The sequence below is a fragment of the Peromyscus leucopus genome, chromosome 14, assembly GCF_004664715.2.
Source record: "Peromyscus leucopus breed LL Stock chromosome 14, UCI_PerLeu_2.1, whole genome shotgun sequence".
NCBI lineage: Eukaryota > Metazoa > Chordata > Mammalia > Rodentia > Cricetidae > Peromyscus > Peromyscus leucopus.
Genome location: NC_051075.1, coordinates 27,161,585 through 27,183,051, shown reverse-complemented (window position 1 = coordinate 27,183,051; position 21,467 = coordinate 27,161,585). Strand labels below are relative to the sequence as shown.

Below are 21,467 nucleotides of genomic sequence, written 5' to 3'. Positions count from 1 at the left end.
TGTCTCAACAAACAAAAACATAATAAAATGACATTAAAAGTTAAAAAGATAAGTTAAAGTATGGTTGGAGAAATGAGTCAATGGTAAAGTGCTTGCCCATTGAGGTCCTGGGTTCAGTTTTTGGTCACACACGCACACCAAATGATCTGCAGTTGCTTTCACCTACTCCATACATGTGTTAGAACACCCTGCTTTGTTTATATGTGGAGTATCTACTTCCTGAAACTTTAAAGAACTTCTAAACATTTTCACCAAAGTTCTCTAAAACTGGTTATAATTTGTACTTGCTGATTTGTTAGGAGCTTGTTTTTTTCTTTCTTTTTGGGATGTTTTGAAAGGAAGTCTCATGTAGCCTAGGCTAGCCTTAAATTTGTTTGAACTCACTATATAGCTCAAGTTGGCTTTGAAATTCTGATCCTCTTGCCTCCAACTCCTAACTGCCAGGGTTACAGGGGTGCATCCCCACCATGCCAGGGTTACAGGGGTGCATCCCCACCATGCCAGGGTTACAGGGGTGCATCCCCACCATGCCAGGGTTACAGGGGTGCATCCCCACCATGCCAGGTTACAGGGGTGCATCCCCACCATGCCAGGGTTACAGGGGTGCATCCCCACCATGCCAGGGTTACAGAGGTGCATCACCACCATGCCAGGGCTACAGGGGTGCATCACCACCCTGCCAGGGATACAGGGGTGCATCACCACCGTGCCAGGGATACAGGGGTGCATCACCATCATGCCAGGGCTACAGGGGTGCATCACCACCGTGCCAGGATTACAGAGGTGCATCACCACCGTGCCAGGGATACAGGGGTGCATCACCACCCTGCCAGGGATACAGGGGTGCATCACCATGCCCAGGTTTTCTTGTTTAGAAATTTCCCAGTATTACTTTATTAAATGATACATAAAATTTAAAACACTGATTTTTTTTTCAGGATACCTTGAAATCACAAAGTTAAATTGTGACAAATTTTTATATATCAATCTCTTTGAGCAGTAAATAATTGTATTGGAGATTAGGCACAATCTGTTGGGACTCTCATTTTCCATGAATTCTTTTTTTCTCTTTAAAACATTTTTAAAATTTTTATATTTGGCAGTTTTATACATACATACAACGTGCTGTGAACATATTCGCCCTGTATCGGTCTTTTAAATTGCTTATATTTCTAGACTTGATATTGCTCTGATTTGCTGTAGTCTCTCTTCTTTCCAATGGCTCTGATCAGCTTTTCCTCAAACGTTTTTTGGGAAGATTAACAAGTTTAGAACAAGGGAATGTCCTTTACAAGAAGCTCTGAAAATCTAGATCTCTGCTGTTTGTGGTCGTGCACCATGCTCATTTGGAAAAAAAGTGAAGTCTAGATGTCCATGTTACATGGGTGCTGACATCCAGCAAGTAGAAGGCTCATATTTTGGAGAATATTGAGATGTTAACAGTTCTTGAAATATAGGAAAATCTATTGGTTCTAATGCAAATATGTTCCCTTCTGAGTTCTCAGCATTTTGGGCTACTTCTGAAAGGTTTGATGTCATCCTAAGGATCAGTTATTTATGTATTATTGATCAATATTTTCTGAGGATTTTTAACATCTTTTCTTTCTATTTTCTGTTCATGGGTATGTGTGTGCGCCTTCTTCTCTGTATGTGCATGCAATGTCCCAAGGGGCCAGAGAAGGGTGTCATATCATCTATAATTGGGGTTACAGGAGTTTATGAGCTGCCCAGTGTGAATGCTGTGAACTGAACTCAGAGCCCCAGGAAAGCACTGAGTGCTCTTAGCCACTGAGCCTTCTCTCCAGTTCTTTTCTGGGTTTCTGATCTATTCATCACAGACAAATCAGAATGGAGCTGGGAACTATGTGATTCCTGTATTCACTTTACAACCCATATGAGAGGGATTTTTTGTTGTTGTTGTTCTGTGGTTTTGTTGTTGTTTTTGTTTGTTTTGAAACAGGGACAGGGTCTCTGTGTGTAGTAGCCCTGACTGTCCTGGAACTCACTCTGTAGATCAGGCTGGCCTCGAACTCACAGAGATCTTCCTGACTCTGCCTCTGAGTGCTGGGATTAAATGTATGCATCACCACAACTGGCCCAACCCATGTGGTTTTAATCATAGAAGTGGTTAATAAATGGTCATCTAAATAGAGCTGTGTCTTCCAATATTCACCCACTATACAGCCCTCTGGTGAACTCTCAGAAATAAAAAGTTGAAAAATATCTTTTTACAATATTTGTGTTTGAAATTTTTGTAGTGTCTTATTTTTATGCGTCTAAATGTTTTGTTTCCGTGTGTGTGTGTGTGTGTGTGTGTGTGTGTGTGTGTGTGTGTGTGTGTATACCACGTAGAGAGCTGGTGCCTACAGAGGCCAGCAGAGAGCACCGTATCCCCTGGATACAGGTGAGTTACAGGTGATTGTGAGCCACCATATGGATTCTGGGAACTGACCTCGGCTCCTCTGCTAGAGCAGCAAATACTCTTCTTGCCCCTTAAGCCATCTCTCCAGCCCTGCCTGAAATTCTCTAGAATCTAGCACACTTAGAGAAACCCCTTATTGTAGTGTTTCTTAGGGAGACAAACAAAATATAACTGAGGATGGAATAAAATAATATTTAAGAATCAAAACTAGCTGGATGTGGTAGTGCAGTCCTTTAATCTCAGCACTGGAGCCAAAGTCAGGCAGATCTCTATGAGTTTAAGGCCAGCCTGGTCTACATAATGAGACTTTAGCTTAAAAAAAAAAAAAAGAATCTGGACAATCTTGAATTGTCGAAGTTGCCATTAGTTTAGGTTTCAAAGAAAACCATTGACATATGATTCTATCGGGAATGTCTTAAAACTGAGTATCAATAAATGAAATCCTTATCTACTAGAATGGAAAGTCAGAAGGCCTTGAATAAAATAGACTAATCAAAGCAAAATAATATAAAGACTTTTAAAATTTATTTATTTATTTTATGTATGAGTGCTCTATCTGCATGTATGACTTTATGCCAGAAGAGGTCATCAGATCCCACTGTAGATGGTTGTGAGCCACCACCTGGTTGCTGGGAATTGAACTCAGAACCTCTGAAAGATCAGTCAGTGCTCTTAACCACTGAGCCATCTCTCCAGTCGCCAAAATAATATAAAGATTTTATTTAGGAAATAAGAGGGAAAAAAATTAAATGGACTTCAAAAACCAAAAAAGGAAAAGAAAGAAAGAAAGAAAGAAAGAAAGAAAGAAAGAAAGAAAGAAAGAAAGAAAGAAAGAAAGAAAGAAAGAAAGAAAGAGAAAAGAAATTAAGACCTCTGGGACAATGGTAAGAATAAAGACAGAGAGCAGAAATTGCTTTCACTTTTAAAAGGCTATCACCCTATTTAAAATTTAAAATCTATTTACATAATATAGTTCTCTGATAATTAAAATATACTGTAAATATTTTTAAATCTTCATATAACACCAGGACACTGCTAATCATTCTTTTCCTTAGATTTTATTTTCTAAGTCCCAGCGTAAATCAAACAGTAAGAGTAGTTCTTGTTGGTTGTTGACTATTCTGAAAAACATGGACATTTTTCTCTTTAGAGTGTGTACGTGGCCCGCAGAATCAATTAAGCAGGGCTCACAGGGGCTCACAGAGACTGAGTCAACAATCATGGACCCTGTATGAGTCTGAGCTAGGTCCTCTGAATGTATGTTATAGCTGTGTAGAATGGTGTCCTTGTAGGACTCTTAACAATGGGAATGTGGGGTGGTGTCTCTGACCCTTTTGCCTGCTATTTGGACCCCTTTCCCACTACTGGGTCACCTCATCCATCCTTGATATGAGGCTATGTGCCTAGTCTTATTGTAACTTGTTAAGGCACGTTCAGTTGACATCTCTGGGAGGCCTGCTCTTTTTTTTTTTTTTTTTTCTTTTTTAAGGGAAATGGAGGAGGAGTGGATCTGGGGAAGAGGTGAGGTGTGTAGGGGGGGATACTGGGAGGAGTGGACGGAGGGGAAACTATGGTCAGGATATAATGTATGTGTAGCTGGAGAGCTTTTCTCTCCAGGTCCCACCAAGTCCCGCCAGTCCCGGAGCCCACTTATAAAATAAACACACAGACGCTTACATTATTTAAACTACTTGGCCATTAGCTCAGGACTATCATTGTCTAGCTCTTACTCTTATATTTAGCCCATTTCTATTAATCTATACTTTACCACGTAGCTCGTGGCTTACTGGTACCTTACATCTTGCTTGTCCTGGCGACGGCTCCAGGCAGTCTCCCTCTCTGCCTTCCTGTTCCCTCAATTCTCCTCTCTGTTAGTCCCAGCTATACTTCCTGTCCCAGCCAATCAGTGTTTATTTATACAGAGCAATATCCACAGCATGTATGAGAGAAGAATAAAGTAAGCAAATAAATAAAAAATAGAGTGTGTATGTATTTGGCTATGTGTGAGGGTGTGTGTGTGTGTGTGTGTGTGTGTGTGTGTGTGTGTGTGTGTGTGTAGGCCTGAGTGGACATCTTTTGTCTGCCTCAGTTACTCCAACTAAGCAGGATCTCTTACTGAATTTGGAGCTCAACAGTTCCAGCCAATCTAGCTAGCCAGCTTGCTCCTATAATCCTCTGCCTCTGCCTTCTGGGTGCTGAGCAGCCACCATGCCTGCCCTACTCTTCATACTTGGGGAGAATCCAAATTCATCTTCATGCTTATGCAGCAGGTACTTAATCCACTGAGCCATCTCCCCAGCGCAAACATGAACCTTTCATCTGATGGGTACTTATAAAAATACATTACCTTAACAAATATGTTATAATCTTTTCATACCAACCTGACAGGCTGTATCTGCCCTCCAGCATCATGGGGTCTTTCATGATCTCTGTGGCAGACTTTTCAGTGGAGAGTTCTTCAGTTTTGTCATTTTCAACTATATCATCTTGATCCAGCATCCGTTGGGAAAATGGTAATTCTGTGTCCTCTGGGAGGTTCTGGAAGCTCCAAGGGTTATTAAAGAACCTCGTCAGATACTGCATAGACTCAGAATCATCTGTCTTCTCCAAGGCCCTGTCCTTACTTACTTGAACTTCTGTTTCCACCGCTGTTATCATTTTCCTTTCTCGTTCCTTTCCAGGGTCAAAGTCATTTGCTAGAGGATGTTTGTGGGTATCTACCTCTCCTCCTTCACTTTCCCCATCATCTGAAATACTTTTGTCTTCATCAGCATAGGCAAAGCCTAGCATACCAAAACCCAAGTTAAACCAGTTTGGACTGAGAGTTGAGCTATCATTAATGACGGCATCTTCCTCGTCCGTTGCTGCTTCTCTGTGTGGAGCTGGGGCTTCTTCATCAGGTGAAACAGAACTGGGAACATCTTGTGATGGCGGATTGCTTTCTTTGGACAATAACTCAAGTCCTGGATCCTCCTCTCCAAAACCCAAATAACTTGTAAATCCACCACCAAACCAGCCAGTGGTTGGAGACTTGAGGGCGTTCTCCAACTCAGACACTGGTTCATACTGTTCCTCTGGCCCGGGACTGAATTCTGGTGTCTCTGAGTCAAACTGGGATTCTGGATCCTGCTCAAGTTCCATTTGGGGTTCAGCATTGTTTAATTTCTCTAGGTCATTCTCCTCTTCCACTGTTAATTTTCTACTTTGAAATGAGCTTTCTTGTGTGGGTTCAGTATCTGCTTCAAAAGCCTTCTCTCTAGTTTCTTCTCTCCCCAGTCCAAACCGTTCTTGCGTTTCAGGCAAGCTTTGGGATGGCAAGACATGGTCCACATCTGGAGTATAATCCTGATCCCCACTGCCCGCACTTCCAGCCTCTTCCCAATCCTTAGACTCATTAGAAATGCTGAAATCTTCAGGAGCTTCTGATGCTGAAATTTGGTCTTCAAAAAAAGGTCCTTTGGAAGCTGCATAAAAGTCAGGTTCTGGCTGAAAATCACTTTCATATATGCTATAGTTTGGGTCTTCATCTTCCTCATATGGGTACACATTTCCATCACCATCTCTGTTTAACTCACTATGTTCACTTCCAAATATGTAGCCTTCCCCAAGAAGACAAAGAAAGTCAGACTCCTAAAGGACAAAAAAAAATCATAAATGTCTCTCCCTAAACATTTTAAGATAGCAGACTATAGTCAGGTGTGTTGTTTCATACCTTTAATCCCAGCACTGAGGAGACAAAGAGAGGCAGATCTCTGAGGTCGAGGCTAGCCTGGTCTACATAGGGGTTTCCAGGATGACTGGGGCTACACAGAGAAATCCTATCTTGGAAAAACAAGACAAAACCAAAACAAAACAAAAATTATATAAGAGCACTTGTTGCTCTACAGAGAACCTGAGCTCAGTTCCCAGCACCTACATCAGGTGGCTCACTCACTAACTATAACACCAGTTTCAGGGGATCCAAGACCCTCTTCTTTCCTCCCTGGGCACCTGTTCACAAGTGGCATATACTCACAAAGACACACACAGAGACAAGTAAATAAAAATAAATGTTTTATTAAAAGACTATTACAAAATAAAGTAAACAGATGACTATGATTTTCCCAAAAATATACAACTAGCTTAAACCCAGAGCAAAGCCTAAAATTAGGTCTCTGACCCTCAAATACATGTGTCACAACTGACTTCTAAGGATTAATGATATAAACTTAAATGAAAACTCTTAGAGTATGGTTTATTTGTTATCAAATAGTTGAAAAGCATAGATTATTAATGCTTTGAGTATATTCCACAAATAAGTTCTGTATTATATATATATGTACATATATATATACATATATATATAATACACACACACACACACACATATATATATAGTAGCTACAAAATCTGGTATTTCCTAAGAGTATGCTAAGTGAATGCGAACATTTGTGCAGTGATTTCAGGGCACAGGCTTATAGCTTAATATGTTCCCCCAAAAGTATATATAGGAAACTTAATGCAACAATCTTAGGAGATGGACCCTCATGGTACGTGATTAGGCCATGAGGGCAGTGTGAATGTCATGGGAGTGGGTGCGTCATCCCAGGAGTGATTCTCTATCACACGATGGGCTCACCCCCCTGCTCTGTCATGACTTCTCTCACTCTCTCTCCTTCCACCACAGTCATATAACAAAAATGCCCTCAAAAGATGTCCGCAGCTTGATAGTGAACTTCTTAGCTGTCATAGTTTGAGTGAGAATGACCCCCACAGGCTCATATATTTGAATTGTTCAGTAAGTAAAGGTGCCTACCACCAAGCCTAACAACCTGATTGTCAAACCCACACAGTACAAGGACAGAATCAACTCTAGCAAGTTGACCTCTGACCTCCACACATAGGCTGTAGCTCAAGGACACACCACACCACACACACACACACACACACACCTAATATGTGTATTTGAGGACATGTATACTATGATGTTCATGGGGCGGTCAAAGGACAAATTTGTAGAGTTGGCTGTCTCCTTCCAAGGTCACAAGGGTTCCAGGGATCAATTCAGGGTCTCCAGCTGAGTCATCTCACTGGCTCCCATTTTTTTTTTTAAATTGCAAACTAATTACAACATCCCCCAATCTATATAGAGTAATAATCAGCTCACCAAAAATGCACATAATAACTCATTATAATAAAATCGATTTTGTGAGTTTACACAAATCTATTATTGTTACTATCACTGGAATCTAGGGAAATACTCCAAAAGTTTCCTGAGAGGCACCCATGTTTTAAATCGGGACCTACAGGATGAGAAGAAACTAGCTAGATGGAAACAGTGCTGTGTGTTCTCACCAGAGGAAGAGTCCCTTCAAGTCCCTGGGCTAAGTAAGAGTAGGCACATTCTAAGAACAATCCAAAAGACAGTCTGTCCAGGGTATGTGTGGCTTATGGGAGAAGAACGGCACAAGACGGGAACAGCGGCATGAACAGGACCTGTGAGGCCGGGAATGGAGTCTGAGTTGTATGCCAGGTCCAGTGAAAAGCCGTGAAAGGGATTCAGTGAAAGGAATGACATGACCTGATCGTTTGTTTTTGTGTTTACAAGATCCATTGCTGTTTGAAGAATGGACTGGAAAGGGGTCAAACAGCTAGAAAGCCACTGTATTCCAACCAAGAAGTGATGGTGCCTGGCCAGTGAAATGGTTCCGTGAGTAAAGGCAATCACTGTGCTAGCCTGGGATGTCAGTCCGATCCCTGGAGCTCATACAAGTACTGAAGGAGAGAACTGACTCCTCCAAGTTGTCCTCTGATCTCTACAGGCACTCCTTGGCAGTGACTCTTCCCCCTCATCAGGTACATAATGCATAATAATAATAATAAAATAAAATTGTGAAAAAGAGGGACGATGATGCCTTGGAAGAGGTCTACAAGAGTGGAAATACAGAGACGAGAACGTGCTAGAGGTACGGTACACAGACAGCAGCCACGGGGCTAAGGATCCGGCAGGAAGTGGACAACTAATCCCAGTGCCAACAACAGACAGTTTGTAGAAGCAAACAGTCTTATTTCACAGTGGCCTTCCGCGTGGTAAAACCTGGAATCTGAATTAAATTGGCAAGTCAAATTCATGTATTTAAATATCACTTTCTGATTCCTTTTCTTTTCTTTTTTTTTTTTTTTGTTTTTTTTTTTTTTTGTTTGTTTGTTTGTTTTTTGTTTTTTGAGACAGGGTTTCTCTGCGTAGTTTTGCGCCTTTCCTGGAGCTCACTTGGTAGTCCAGGCTGGCCTCAAACTCACAGCGATCCCCCTGCCTCTGCCTCCCGAGTGCTGGGATTAAAGGCGTGCGCCGCCACCGCCCGGATCCTTTTCATTTTTTAATTACAATTTTATTTAGAGTGTGTTGTGTCTCTGGAGGATTATATATATAATTATTATATAAATTAAAATATATAAATATAATTATATAAATTAAAAATAATCTATATAATTTATTTTATATGCATTGGTGTGAGGGTGTCAGGTCCCCTGTAAAAGACACATGTGAGCTGCCATGTGAGTGCTGAGAACTAAACCTGAGTCCTCTGTAAGAACAGCAAGTGCTCTTAACCCCTGAGCCATCTCATTAGCCCCATGATTCCTTTTCTTATTACCAAGCTTAACATTAGGGTGGAGGTGGCACACCCCTTTGATCCCAGCACTCGGGAAGCAGGGGCAGGCAGAGTTCTGTGAGTTCGAGGCCAGCCTGGGCTACAGAGTGAGTTCTAGGACAGGAACTAAAACTACACAGAGAAACCCTATCTCGAAAAACGAAAGAAAAAAAAAAGCACTGGCTGCTCTCCCAGAGGACCCAGGTCCAGTTCTCAGTACCCGCATGGCTACTCACAACTGTCTGTAACTCCAGTTCCAGGGGATCTGACACCTTCTTCTGGCCTCTGCCGGCACCAGGCATGCATGTAGTGCACAGACATACATGCGGACAAACACTCATACACATCAAATAATAAAATTAATTAATTAAAAAAACTGACTAGCCAAAATGTTTGTACAGATGTGAGAACTCGGGACATGGCAGAAGAAATAACCTTTGGTCCTAGTAGGACAATAGTATCAGCTACTGTAGCGAAAGAATAGAAACTGTGTGCTGCTCTATGTTTTTTTTTTTCTTCCCCCCACGCCCCAGCTGAGGACTGAACCCAGGGCCTTGCACTTGGTAGGCAAGCACTCTACCACTGAGCTAAGTCCCCAACCCCTGTGTCCTTTTTTTATGCTCATCTAGTCTTCAGTCTGTTCAGGTAGTGCTACACTATGTTCACAGTTCCTATTTTCCAGGTGATAAAACTCAGGCATCCAGTACTACAGCCCTCGTAATTGGTTGGGTCAGGCTTTAAACCTACACTCTCCAGAATTCACTCACTGTACCCTACTGCCTGTCAATTGCTTAGAAAGTCAAGTCTTTAACTGTCCTCCGTCATGCTTTATCTAATTATATTCACACAGCCAAACCATACCAAGAACAAGTTCTTAATAACTGTTGTTTGCAGCCACTAAATGAGGTACACAATCAATGAACATTTATTTCAAGGAAACCTTTTTTTTTTTTTTTTGCCAAGAACTTTTTTAATTCAATTAGTAGCTGAGAATGAGTTTACTCACTTTAGTTGGCATTTCGACTTCTTCAGATATGAACACCTCTTCAATTTGGACTGCGTCTCTGGGAAAAAATCCAAAGTCCTTTCCCTTCTATCAAAACAAAGAACAAAGGTTATAAAGGAAAAATGATTGAAGCAGTAATAACTATTGAGCCTCATTTTGCCCTGTGACCTTGGCTTTTAGCTACATTAAATCACAAAACACTAATTGGCTATCAAATACCATCTAAAACTCAGGAGTGGGGACTGGGGATATAATGAAGTGGTAGAGTGCTTGCTTAGTATACATAGGGCCTTGGCATTAAGCCAAATAAACAATAACAACAAAAAGAACATGAGCGACGCCTCATTTTTCTGTAATTTGACGGAATAATATTAACTTAAGGGCATAATGACCTGCACTGTAAAATGCCCTTGTCAAAAACTTCAGTATGAGAACTGGATTATATACTCCTTTTATTCTCGCTTTCCTTCTCTCCATTTTCTTTTTCTAAGATTTACATATTTTTACTTTGTGTGTATGGGCATTTTGCTTGTAGTACCTTTGGAGACCAGAAGAGGGCGTCAGACCCCCTAAAACTGGAGTTACAGACAGTTGTGAGCTGCCACGTAGGTGCTGGAAATTGAACCCAGGTCTCTGGAAGTATAGCGAGAGCTCTTAACCACCAGCTATTGTTCCAGCCCAACCCCTCCCTTATTTCCTAAAGACCCTCTTTGCTCAGGTTCTGCAGATATACACTTTTATGTCTGAGATACCAAAAAGTAACAATTCAGGTGATAGCTAAGAAAGACTCCGGAAAATGTGACAAACTTGGAGTTTTCAAGGTGTCACATTCAAGAAAGGGATGTAGGGTTGGGGATTTAGCTCAGTGGTAGAACACTTGCCTAGCAAGCACAAGGCCCTGAGTTTGATCGTGTCCCCAAGGGAGGATGCAGTTCCTTTTTGCTCCTTTTGGCTTTTCTGGGCTAGCCTGGTTGACCCAGTTCAAGCACATGTAGGACGTCCCCCAACAGTGAAGTCACCACTCAACCACTCACTCTGTAGCCCAGGCTGGTCTCAATTCACAGAGAGCTGCCTGCCTCTGCCTCTCAAGTGCTGAGATTAAAGGGTGTGCCACCACCGCCCGGCCCTCACAGCCCTTCTTACGTCTGTTAAAGTTTCACAGGTATTTTTCTGTCTTCTGATCTAACACCATCACATATTAAATATGATTCTTCTAGCTCTCAATTTAGTCTTCATTTATAATATATAGTATTGTAAATATAATAATATAATAATATTGTAAGTAGTAATATGTATCACATAGTAATAATAGTCTGTGTATTACAATACATAACTATTTGGAAATGGTCTACAAGTCTGTGCACAGTATGAGTCCTTAAATGGTTATAAGCACAGACTATTCATCTCTATTTCATCTAGCAAAAAGGCAGAGAAGCAATTAGACTAAACATTCAATATACCAAACTAAAAGCAGCTGGGACTTCACCCAGAGTTTTAGCCATTAAATACCATTTTTTGTAGAATTATTATTTTCATGCTTAGTAAACAAACAAAGTTTGCTTTCTTTGCCCGTTATGACTTATACTAAGTCATTTTCTTGTACCTGCATCAGATTTCTGCGATGCATTCAAAACACAAACTGGCATTTTAGAGCCATTCTAAGCAGTAAGGAGTCCTGGGAGTTACGGAGCAGGAAGCACATCTGGCCAGTGGCAAAGGTTTGGTTATGAATCTCCTGGTGCGAAGAGGACGGTTTTAGATACAGTCTGTGTGGTATGGTATTGTACACCAGCAACATCAACACTCAGGAGGATCTGGCATTCAGACTAATCCTTGGCTACATTGGGAGTTTATGGATGGCATGGGCTACGTAAAACTCTGTCTCATTCAGCCAGTGAGCATGAGACTATATTAGGGAAGAACATGATGCATACACAATATGAAAACTATGTGGGACTCTATCAGATTGGTCATGTTTATTGAGCTTGGGAGTAAACTTATCTATCACAGCATGCTGTTATTATAAAACATAATACACATCAGAGATACAAATCTTTTCAACCGGAACCATTAATTATCATCCTCAGAGATAGCTTAGGCTGCTTTTAGTTTGGCCAAATAAAAGGATCTCACAGTTATTATTTTATATTCCATGAAAAAATTATATACCTTTCTTCCCTAGAGCACCAACCTCTCTGCTGACCTCTCCAGCACACTTCAGCCCTCTCTCTGTTCATATAGACATACTTTGAAATCTGATGAACTGACTTCTCAGTCTTTCTCACACTTGGTCACTGACAGCACAGAGAGGTTGCCATTATACAGGTCAGTACTCCTAAAGACTTTCTAAACAAATATGAACTCGAAGCTTAAAACCATGTATGTTATGTAAAAATAATTTCAAGGCACTCCTTTAGTCCTTCATTTCAAGATGTCTACCCAAAAACTTAGAGCATCAATAAATGTGATTTTTTTTTAACCCTGGCTGGTCTGGAAGTTGCTATGTAGAACAGGCTGGCCTTGTATCGAGTGCTTGGATTAAAGGCATGCATGTGATCATTTTTGTTTGTTTCCTTAAATATGACGAGGGTTTTGATATTTATACAGAGATCAGAGGTCTTTTAAAGACTAACATCGAGGATCCTCGGCCATTTATTCTACGTTCAGTTCTTAAAACTAGATACTTACGCTTCCTGCCCACAAATCTTCTCTCTCTCCTGCAAGTTTAACATAAACAGATATCTCTTCGCCCGTAGTGAAGTTTAGGTACCGACAGTCAGGTCCTGTATGATCTCTCAGGGCTAAGACTCTGCTGATTAAAGCTGCAAAGACACATAAAGAAAAGCACACACTTTAAAATGTTGTGGCTTCTCATTTACTTTTTACAAATAAGGTCTTGCTATATATCCTACACTGGCCTCAAACTTAAAAGCTTCCTGGTTCAACTTCTCCCAAGTGCTAAGACCATAGTTATATACCACCATACTTGACACCTCCATCCATTTTGCCTTCCTTCAATTCATCCTTTAAGTTTTGAAATGATAGCTGGGCTTGATAGTTCACACTTGTAATCCCAGCATTCATGAAGCCGAGGCAGGAGGATTTCAGGAGTTTGGGCTATGTCTTAGTTAGGGTTCTATTGCTGTGAAGAGATACCATGACCACAGCAACTCTTATAAAGAAGACATTTAATTGGGATGGCTTACAGTTCAGAGGTTCTGTCCATTATCCCTGCCATCATGGCAGGGAGCATGGAGGCATCTTGATCAGAAGGCAACAGGAAGTGAACAGAGACACTGGGCGTGGTTTGAGCATGTATGAGACCTCAAAGCCCACCTCCACAGTGACACACTTCCTCCAACAAGGCCACACCTACTCCAACAAAGCTACACCTCCTAATAGTGTCACTCCCTATGAGCTTATTGAGGTCAATTACATTCAAACTACCTCAGGCTATTTCTATAATGATAACAACAACAACAACAATAATAAAGTTTGAAATGCTAATTTACTGATATTGGTTATGATCTCAAAAGCCAAAATAAACTTTTCACTACACACAGATGCAAGCCCAGATTTTTTGGCACAGTACTGAAGATTATTCACAAGCTGATCCCACTTATCTATTTTTTTTATTTAAATTACATTTGTGTGTGTGTGCGTGTACATGTAGTACACATGTAGAGGTCAGAGTACAACTTTTGGGAGTCAGTTCTCTCATTGTATCCTATGGATCCTGGTTGTCAAACTCAGATTGTCAAGGCTTGGCAGCAAGTGCCTTTACCCACTGAGTCATCTCACAGGCTCTCCCTTCCTTGTTGTGTCTTATGTCTTAAAGGTTTTATTTTATGTGTTTGAGCGTTTTGCTTCCATGTATGTATATCACCATATGTTTTGCTTGCATGTAGGTATATGGGCCGTATGTGTGCCTGGTGCTCACAAAGACCAGAAAGGGTACTAGATCCACTGGAGTTGGATCTATAGGTGGTTGTGAGCTGCCCACCATGTGGTTGCTGAGAACTGAACCCAGATCCTCTGTAAGAACGGCAGGCACTCTTAACTACAGATCCGTCTCCGAAGCCCTTGCCCTTTCCTATGTTCAGCAACCTCTTCTATTCCTTTGCACAGATTCAGGACTACACTCCCGCTTGCAAATATATTGTTCTCAGAGTAAGTCACCACTGTTCTCTGGTGTGGAGGACGCTGGCTTTCTTCCTGGTATCTTTACATTTCCATGCACTATATTTTCATTTTGTTAAATCCTCAACGCATATCCACAAGCTCATTTCATTCTAACAAATGAGCCTTTAGCTAAGGGTTAGGGGACTGATCATATAGCTCTGGTTGGATAGATCTGCCCTGAGATTTTTTTTCACTGTAACATCACCTTCCTTATCCTAATCTTCCCTCAGGCCAGGAAAAAAAATTCATCTCTCTTTTTGCTGTAGAACAATCCTGTCTACACTATTAATTTATATTACTCTCATTGGTTAATAAAAAGCTGACAGGTAGGTAGCTGGGCAGGAAGTTAGGCGGGAAAACCAAACTGAGAATGATGGGAAGAAGGAGGGCGAAGTCAAGAGACACCAGCCAGCTGCCCAGGAAGCAAGACATGCAAGACATGCTAGAGGACAGGTAAAGCCACGAGCCATGTGGCAATACATAGATTAATAGAAATGGGTTAACTTAAATGTAAGAGTTAGCTAGTAACAAGCCTGAACTATCAGCCAAGCATTTGTAATTAATATAAACCTCTAAGTGATTATTTGGAACCAGGAGGTCGGGATGCTGATTATATCTTTATATATATATATATATATATATATATATATATATATATATATATATATATGATTTATTTATTTATTATGCATACAGCATTCTGTCTTGCAGGCCAGAAGAAGGCGCCAGATCTCATTACAGATGATTGTGAACCTCTATGTGGTTGCTGGGGATTGAACTCAGAACCTCTGGAAGAACAGCCAGTGCTCTTAACCACTGAGCCATCTCTCCAGCCCCGATTACATCTTCTTACTTAACTCATATCTCCCTTCCTCTCTGAGTCTGAACTCCAGCATTACCTGCTATCCTTACAATTTTATATCACTATTTTTCACCTTGACCTGTTTTGTCATTATTAAATAAAACTAATATTCCTACAGAGTAAGAAACAACTTCCATTTCACTTTATTACCTTTAAAACACATTGTATTAAGACACACACCCTGGAAATATAGTAGGCCCTCAATAACTCTGAGTAAATCACATATGCTTGATTCAGTCCTTCAGTGTCTAATGGAACACACTTATCATACAACTATTATGGTACTCATGGGTAAAATTTAAAAACATATTAAGTTCTTCAATAAGAGTCAAAATAGCAATACAAATTACTATGAATTTGAGTTTCCATTGGACCCTAAAAATATTAAAGTGTTGATACAATGCAAAGCAGGAAAGAATTGTCACTATCAAGTACCGTGGTTGCAAACTTTTCTACATACTGAATGGCTTTTCCAAAAGGTTAAGAAAAAAGGATTATGAGTAAAAATATCACATGGAATTTATACGTTTAAACTAGCCATAGTTTGCATTTTTAAACGCTGTCTTCTGGATAGGAGGTGGGTATTGCCTGCCAAAGACCTGTACAAGATCAAGCCCTTGACATCCCCAAAACAGAGCAGGGAGAGTTTCGCAAGCCCCTACTGCTGGCCGAGGAGCTACTGAGTCCAGGGCTTCTGCGGGAAAAGAGTCACTTTTCTTTAGGGGTGTGGCCACTGGTAGGTTGCCCATGCTCCAGCTGATGGCCTCACACCCACCCACAATGGTGCCTCACACTGATCTGTAACTACAGTTCTAGGGAGCTCCATGCCCTCTTCTGACCTCTGCCAGCACCAGGCATGCACTTGGTACGCAGACATACATGCAAACATCCATGCAGACAAAACACTCACACATGAAATACAGTGAATAAGTCTTTGAGAAGAACTTTCTTTAAAAAAATTAAAAAAGAGAATATGGATTAGGAGAGGGGATGTTACAGGGGCTGCAGGTGGAGTTGGAAATAGGATATAGAACAGACATGATAAAAAACACATCGTATAAACGTATGAAAGTGCCAAAAGATAAATAAAAATACTACTAAAATATAAAAAGCAGTTATTAGAGAAAAATTAAAGGATCTTATGAAATACCAGGTAGTTGTCAGGGAGTGGTGGTGCAACCCTTTAATACCAGCACTCTGGAGGCAGAAGCAGGCAGATCTCTGTGAGTTCAAGGCCAACCTGGTCTACATAGAGAGTTCCAGGACAGCCAGGACTAGGTTAAAAAAAAAAAAAAAAGGAAGAAAGAAAGATAGGTAAGAAAAGAAAGGAAAGATGTAGTAAACATATGTTTCAAATGACTTCTGAGAAAGGTCACCAAAAATTTATTCATAAAAACATTACTACTCAGGGGATGATGGTGTACTGCTTTAGTCTCATCTTGAGAGGCAGAGGCAGGCGGATCTCTGAGTTCGAGGCCAGCCTGGTCTACAGAAGGAGTTCCAGGAATGCCAAGGCTACACAGAGAAACCCTGTCCTGAAAAAAAAAGTTACTGGGGCTGGAGATATGACTGACACCATGGGAGCATTGGCTGCTCTTCCAGAGCATCTGGGTTCAAATCCCAGCACCCACTTTGTGGCTTGTGGCCATCTGTGACTCCTGTCAGTGGATTCAGAACCTTCTCTGGCCTCTAAGGGCAGCAAGCACACACCCAGTGCCTTTACACGCATGCAGGCAAACACTAACACACAAAAAAATAGAGGTAAATAAATCTTTTATACATATATATGTTAGAATTTTTTGTTTCATTTAATTATATTTTGTATTTTATTTATTTATTTTTATTTTTTATTTTTTGGTTTTTTCGAGACAGGGTTTCTCTGTGTAGCTTTGCGCCTCTCCTGGAACTCACTTGGTAGCCCAGGCTGGCCTCGAACTCACAGAGATCCACCTGGCTCTGCCTCCCGAGTGCTGGGATTAAAGGCGTGCGCCACCACCGCCCGGCATATTTTGTATTTTAATTTTGCAAAATTAGAAATAGTTTTCATGTGGGAAAGATATAACTCATTTTTCAGCAACTCTAAGATGAAGATACAATATTTTCTTTTTCTGTTTTTGTTGTTGTGATTTTATTTTGAGACGAAGAACTCACTATGTAGCTCAAACTGACCTGGAACTAGAGATCTGGCTGCTTCTGTCTCCTGAGTGCTGTAACTAAAGGTGTGTTCCATCATATTCAGTAGGATAAAATTATTTTACGCCATCATGTGGATAACAAAAAAATCTTGGAGGTGGAGAGATGATTGGGTGATTAAGCGTTCTTACTGCTCTAGCAGAGGACCCAGGTTTGGTTCCCAGCACCCACATGGAAGCTCACAACTGTCTGTAATTCAAGTGCCCAGGAATCCAATGCCCTCTTTTGGATTTTGTGAGCACTAAGTGAATATGTTGTATAATACATACATACATACATACATACATACATACATACATACCTGCGGGCAAAATACCCATATATATAAAATAAAAAATAAAGCCGGGAGGTGGTGGTGCACGCCTTTAATCCCAGCACTCAGGAGGCAGAGGCAGGCAGATCTCTGTGAGTTCGAGAACAGCCTGGTCTCCAAAGCAAGTTCCAGGAAAGGAGCAAAGCTACACAGAGAAACCCCGTCTTGAAAAACCAAAATAATAATAATAATAAATAAATAATTTAAAACGTAAGTTCTTAAACAACAAAGTATGATTAATTTCTCATCCTAGAAACTCAAGAGAATTTAATATTGAATGTAATACGTCATAAATATCTATATTGGAACACTTATTTTAGCATTTTTACATAAAAAATTAACATTTGATATTATTAGCACTTGATAAAATTTAGACAGCTAAATCACCATGTTTGAAATAAAATCATTTTTGGGGAAACTCATGAGAATCAGAAATTCTTGATTGTAAAATAGAAACTAAAATGTAGAAGCTTCATAAATAGTGAATTACCAAGCTGCCTGATATTTTTTTAAACAACTCAATTGTCTTTAAAAAATATAGTAAAAGCTTTAGTTTTTATTTAGTTTTTGACACCTGGATTAATACCATTTCTGACATATTTCTATGTCGAGTCTTATTTTTGTCTTGTATGTTAAATGTATAATAATGCTGTCACAAAATATTTTGCTTCTAGAATTCCTTTTCTATGTCAAGCTACACTTTTTCATTCAAATATTTCTCAGTATTATTAATGCTGATTCATCATCCAGGGCCAGAGGAACATTTAATGTGAGAAGAAGAAATGCAAACTTACTTTCACATTCCAAGTCACCACACTTTTTGAGGTGTGCCAGCAGCTCTGTGCCCTCCAGACACTTAGCCAGAGAAATAACCAAAAGAAGGATTCTTCGAACACTGATTTCCGCCATGCTTACACAAGACACCAGGGATCCTGAGGAAGCATCCGAATGCCTGTCAGGTCGCAGACACACCAGCAGAACAGCAGACACTCTCTCCGGCCATAAAAGAGGAAAAGGTTGAGTGTTGTTCTGTGCCTTCGTAGCTACATTTTCCGGTTGGTGTCGTGGCTCAGCTTCAGGAGTTAACACTCTCTGTCTCAAGCTGCAGTGTCAGTTAGACAGATAATACAGAAGGGCTTAATCATTAACGGGGGTTTTTAGTTGGACTAATGTTTTATAAAGTAGCCCATGTGAAACTGACTCACTTAAAGGAACCTTGAGCCAAACAGGACAGTTCTTAAGCCTCCACAAAAGGGTAGTTAATCTCTACCATTGTCTTCAGGCAGATCAGTCAACAAGCACAAACCAAATATTTACTGCATGTAAATTCTAACTTCAAAAGAGAAGATATAGAGCCAGAAAATAGTCAATAATGCAGTGAGTAAATGCATTTACCAGGAGGGCTGATGATCGAAGTTTAATATTACCTGGGACCTACTTGGTGGAAGGACAGAACTGATTCCCACAAGTGGCAATCTGACCTACACTTACACACACACACACACACACACACACACACACACACACACAGAGGAGAGACAGAGAGAAAGTTTTCGTAAATAAATAAATGTAATTTTAAAAGTTTAAATGAATAATCCAAAATGAATTTATGGCCTTGCAAAAAAGCTTCAAATATGGAAATTAAACTAGAAACAATTGCTGTACACATGGCATTTAAAAGAAGGTATATAGTTGTACAAAAAGCAGTATGAATTTATGTTAAAAGTATGATTTTGAAATATGATTATCAGAAAAATTATTTCTTTGAGTATTTTAAAGAATCTTCAGTGTTACTCTGAAGTCATAATCAGAATAATAGTTAAAACATAATAACCACTTCCTATGATCCACATATGATCTGAAGTACCCAGATAATGTGCACAGATATACGATCTGATTTCAACTTCATACCAGCTTCGGGGTAGGCGACAGTATCACCCTGATATTTGCATATGAGCCACAGTAGAGACAGGCTAAGTCACCCAATGTCATTCAGTGAATGAAAAAAAAAAAAATTAAACGTATGTACTATGAAGAAACAACACAGTAACTACTGTGTTATAAGTCACTGCTGTGGAAAACACAGAAGTGGAGACTTCTTCTCATTTAAAAAAGCACACATGTATTTCTGAACTCGGAAGGAGAGAGAGAGATGGGAGATGACTGGCTAGGCTCCCCAGAGGGTGGAAATGTGATTTCAGAATGGATTCTCCTTCATAGCTTTCTTTCCTAAAAAACAATGAGCATGTGCATTTACAAATAAGTTAGGGAAATTGAGTCCTTTGAATGTTGTTGTTGCTTTAAAAGCTCAAAGTCCTATATTGAGAAATTTTGTCTAACAGACTAGATCTAAAGGTCCCCAGGTCCCAAGGCAGCACACTGCACTCTAGGGCCAGACAGAAATGACACATATCCACCACCCCCGACAAGCTAAAGTAAAGGACCTTTGCTTTCAAAGTCCTAAAAGAACAGAAATACGACTGCCTGCTGGTTTGTTTACCCGTGGAAGTCTGCTCTGTCAAAGATAAGGTTCGTACATCTCCCCAAAAAGTCCGATCCAACATGCACTTGAGGGTCAGTTGGCTTGCAACAACAGGGCATTCCAGAGTTGTGTACACACACACAGTGTAGGTTAGGCTCTTGATCAACTTCATTAGTCTGGAATATCATTGTTAATGACGTTTAAATAAAAATCAGCCAGGCTGATTTGGGGCCAGGTGTGGTAGCATATGCCTTTAATATTGGCACTCCAGGGAGACAGGATCTCTGAGAATTCCAAGCCAATCTGGTCTACAGAGAAACTTCCAGATCAATCAGGGCAAGATCCCGTGTCAGTGAGAGAGTGTTAACTCTTCATCCTCAAGATTTGGTGTGAAGTTATTTGCACAGTGTATTTTATCAAAGCCAACATTAGAAGCTTCAAAGGCGGCACATATGTGAAGAGCACTTATGCTCTTGCAGAGGACCCAAATTGAGTACCCAGTATCCAGAGGGATCTATCACCTCTGGCCTCTCAGGGCACCTGCACCTCATATACACAAATCTACACACCTCATGTACACAAATCTACACATAGCCACATAATTAAAAATAGTAAAAAAATAAGCCGGGCAGTGGTGGTGCACGCCTTTAATCCCAGCACTCAGGAGGCAGAGGCAGGCAGCTCTGTGAGTTTGAGGTCAGCCTGGTCTACAAAGGGAGATCCAGGACAGCCAGGACTGTCACACAGAGAAACCCTGTCTTGAAAAACCAAAACAAACAAACAAAAAAATATAAGAATAAATAAACAAAATAAAAATAAGATACATACATACATACAGATACAATACATACATATATAGTTACATAGATACATACATACAATACATAGATAGATAGATAGATAGATACATATATACATACATACATACATCTTAAAACCAGTAATAAATTGAGAACACTTAGCAATTTCCTTTAAGTATCATTGTTGTTTATACTCAACACTTAAGACCTCATGAATTAAATTCAGAATCATTGATGTTCTAAATTAGCAATAAACAGGTAGGGGAGACGGCTCAGTGGGTGAGGTGCTTGTCCTGCAAGCCTGCCGACCTGAGGTTTAATACTGAGCTTAATATAGGTGAAGGAAAAGAACTGACTACACAAAGTCTGACCGCCACACATGCACATGACATGTGAGCACATCATGTGCACACATCATGAAAGCGTGTGCACAGGCTTGTGTGAACACCAGGCCCTAACTATAGAGTTGACCCCAGGTCCCACAGGGTGGAAGGAGACAACAACTCTGGTAAATTGTCCTCTGATCTCTAGGCACTTATACTCACACACAGAATATATAGGTAGGTAGGTAGGTAGAT

At 40.4% G+C, this 21,467-nt stretch overlaps 1 protein-coding gene across 7 annotated transcripts in view; it reads right to left on the bottom strand.

Moving 5' to 3' along the window:
* The window catches only part of Mia2 (MIA SH3 domain ER export factor 2), a 95,426-nt gene extending 76,702 nt beyond the window's left edge, over positions 1 to 18,724 (bottom strand). For all 7 annotated transcript variants that reach the window (XM_028885114.2, XM_037210561.1, XM_037210558.1 and 4 more), the window contains exons 1-4: positions 18,402 to 18,724; positions 12,746 to 12,879; positions 10,058 to 10,144; positions 4,804 to 6,052 (exon numbers count right to left, since the gene is read on the bottom strand). In XM_028885114.2, the coding sequence (XP_028740947.1) occupies positions 4,804 to 6,052; positions 10,058 to 10,144; positions 12,746 to 12,879; positions 18,402 to 18,516 (1,585 nt within the window). In that variant the 5' untranslated portion in view covers positions 18,517 to 18,724. The remainder of the gene's footprint in view (positions 1 to 4,803; positions 6,053 to 10,057; positions 10,145 to 12,745; positions 12,880 to 18,401) is intronic.
* Positions 18,725 to 21,467: the final 2,743 nt, after the last annotated feature.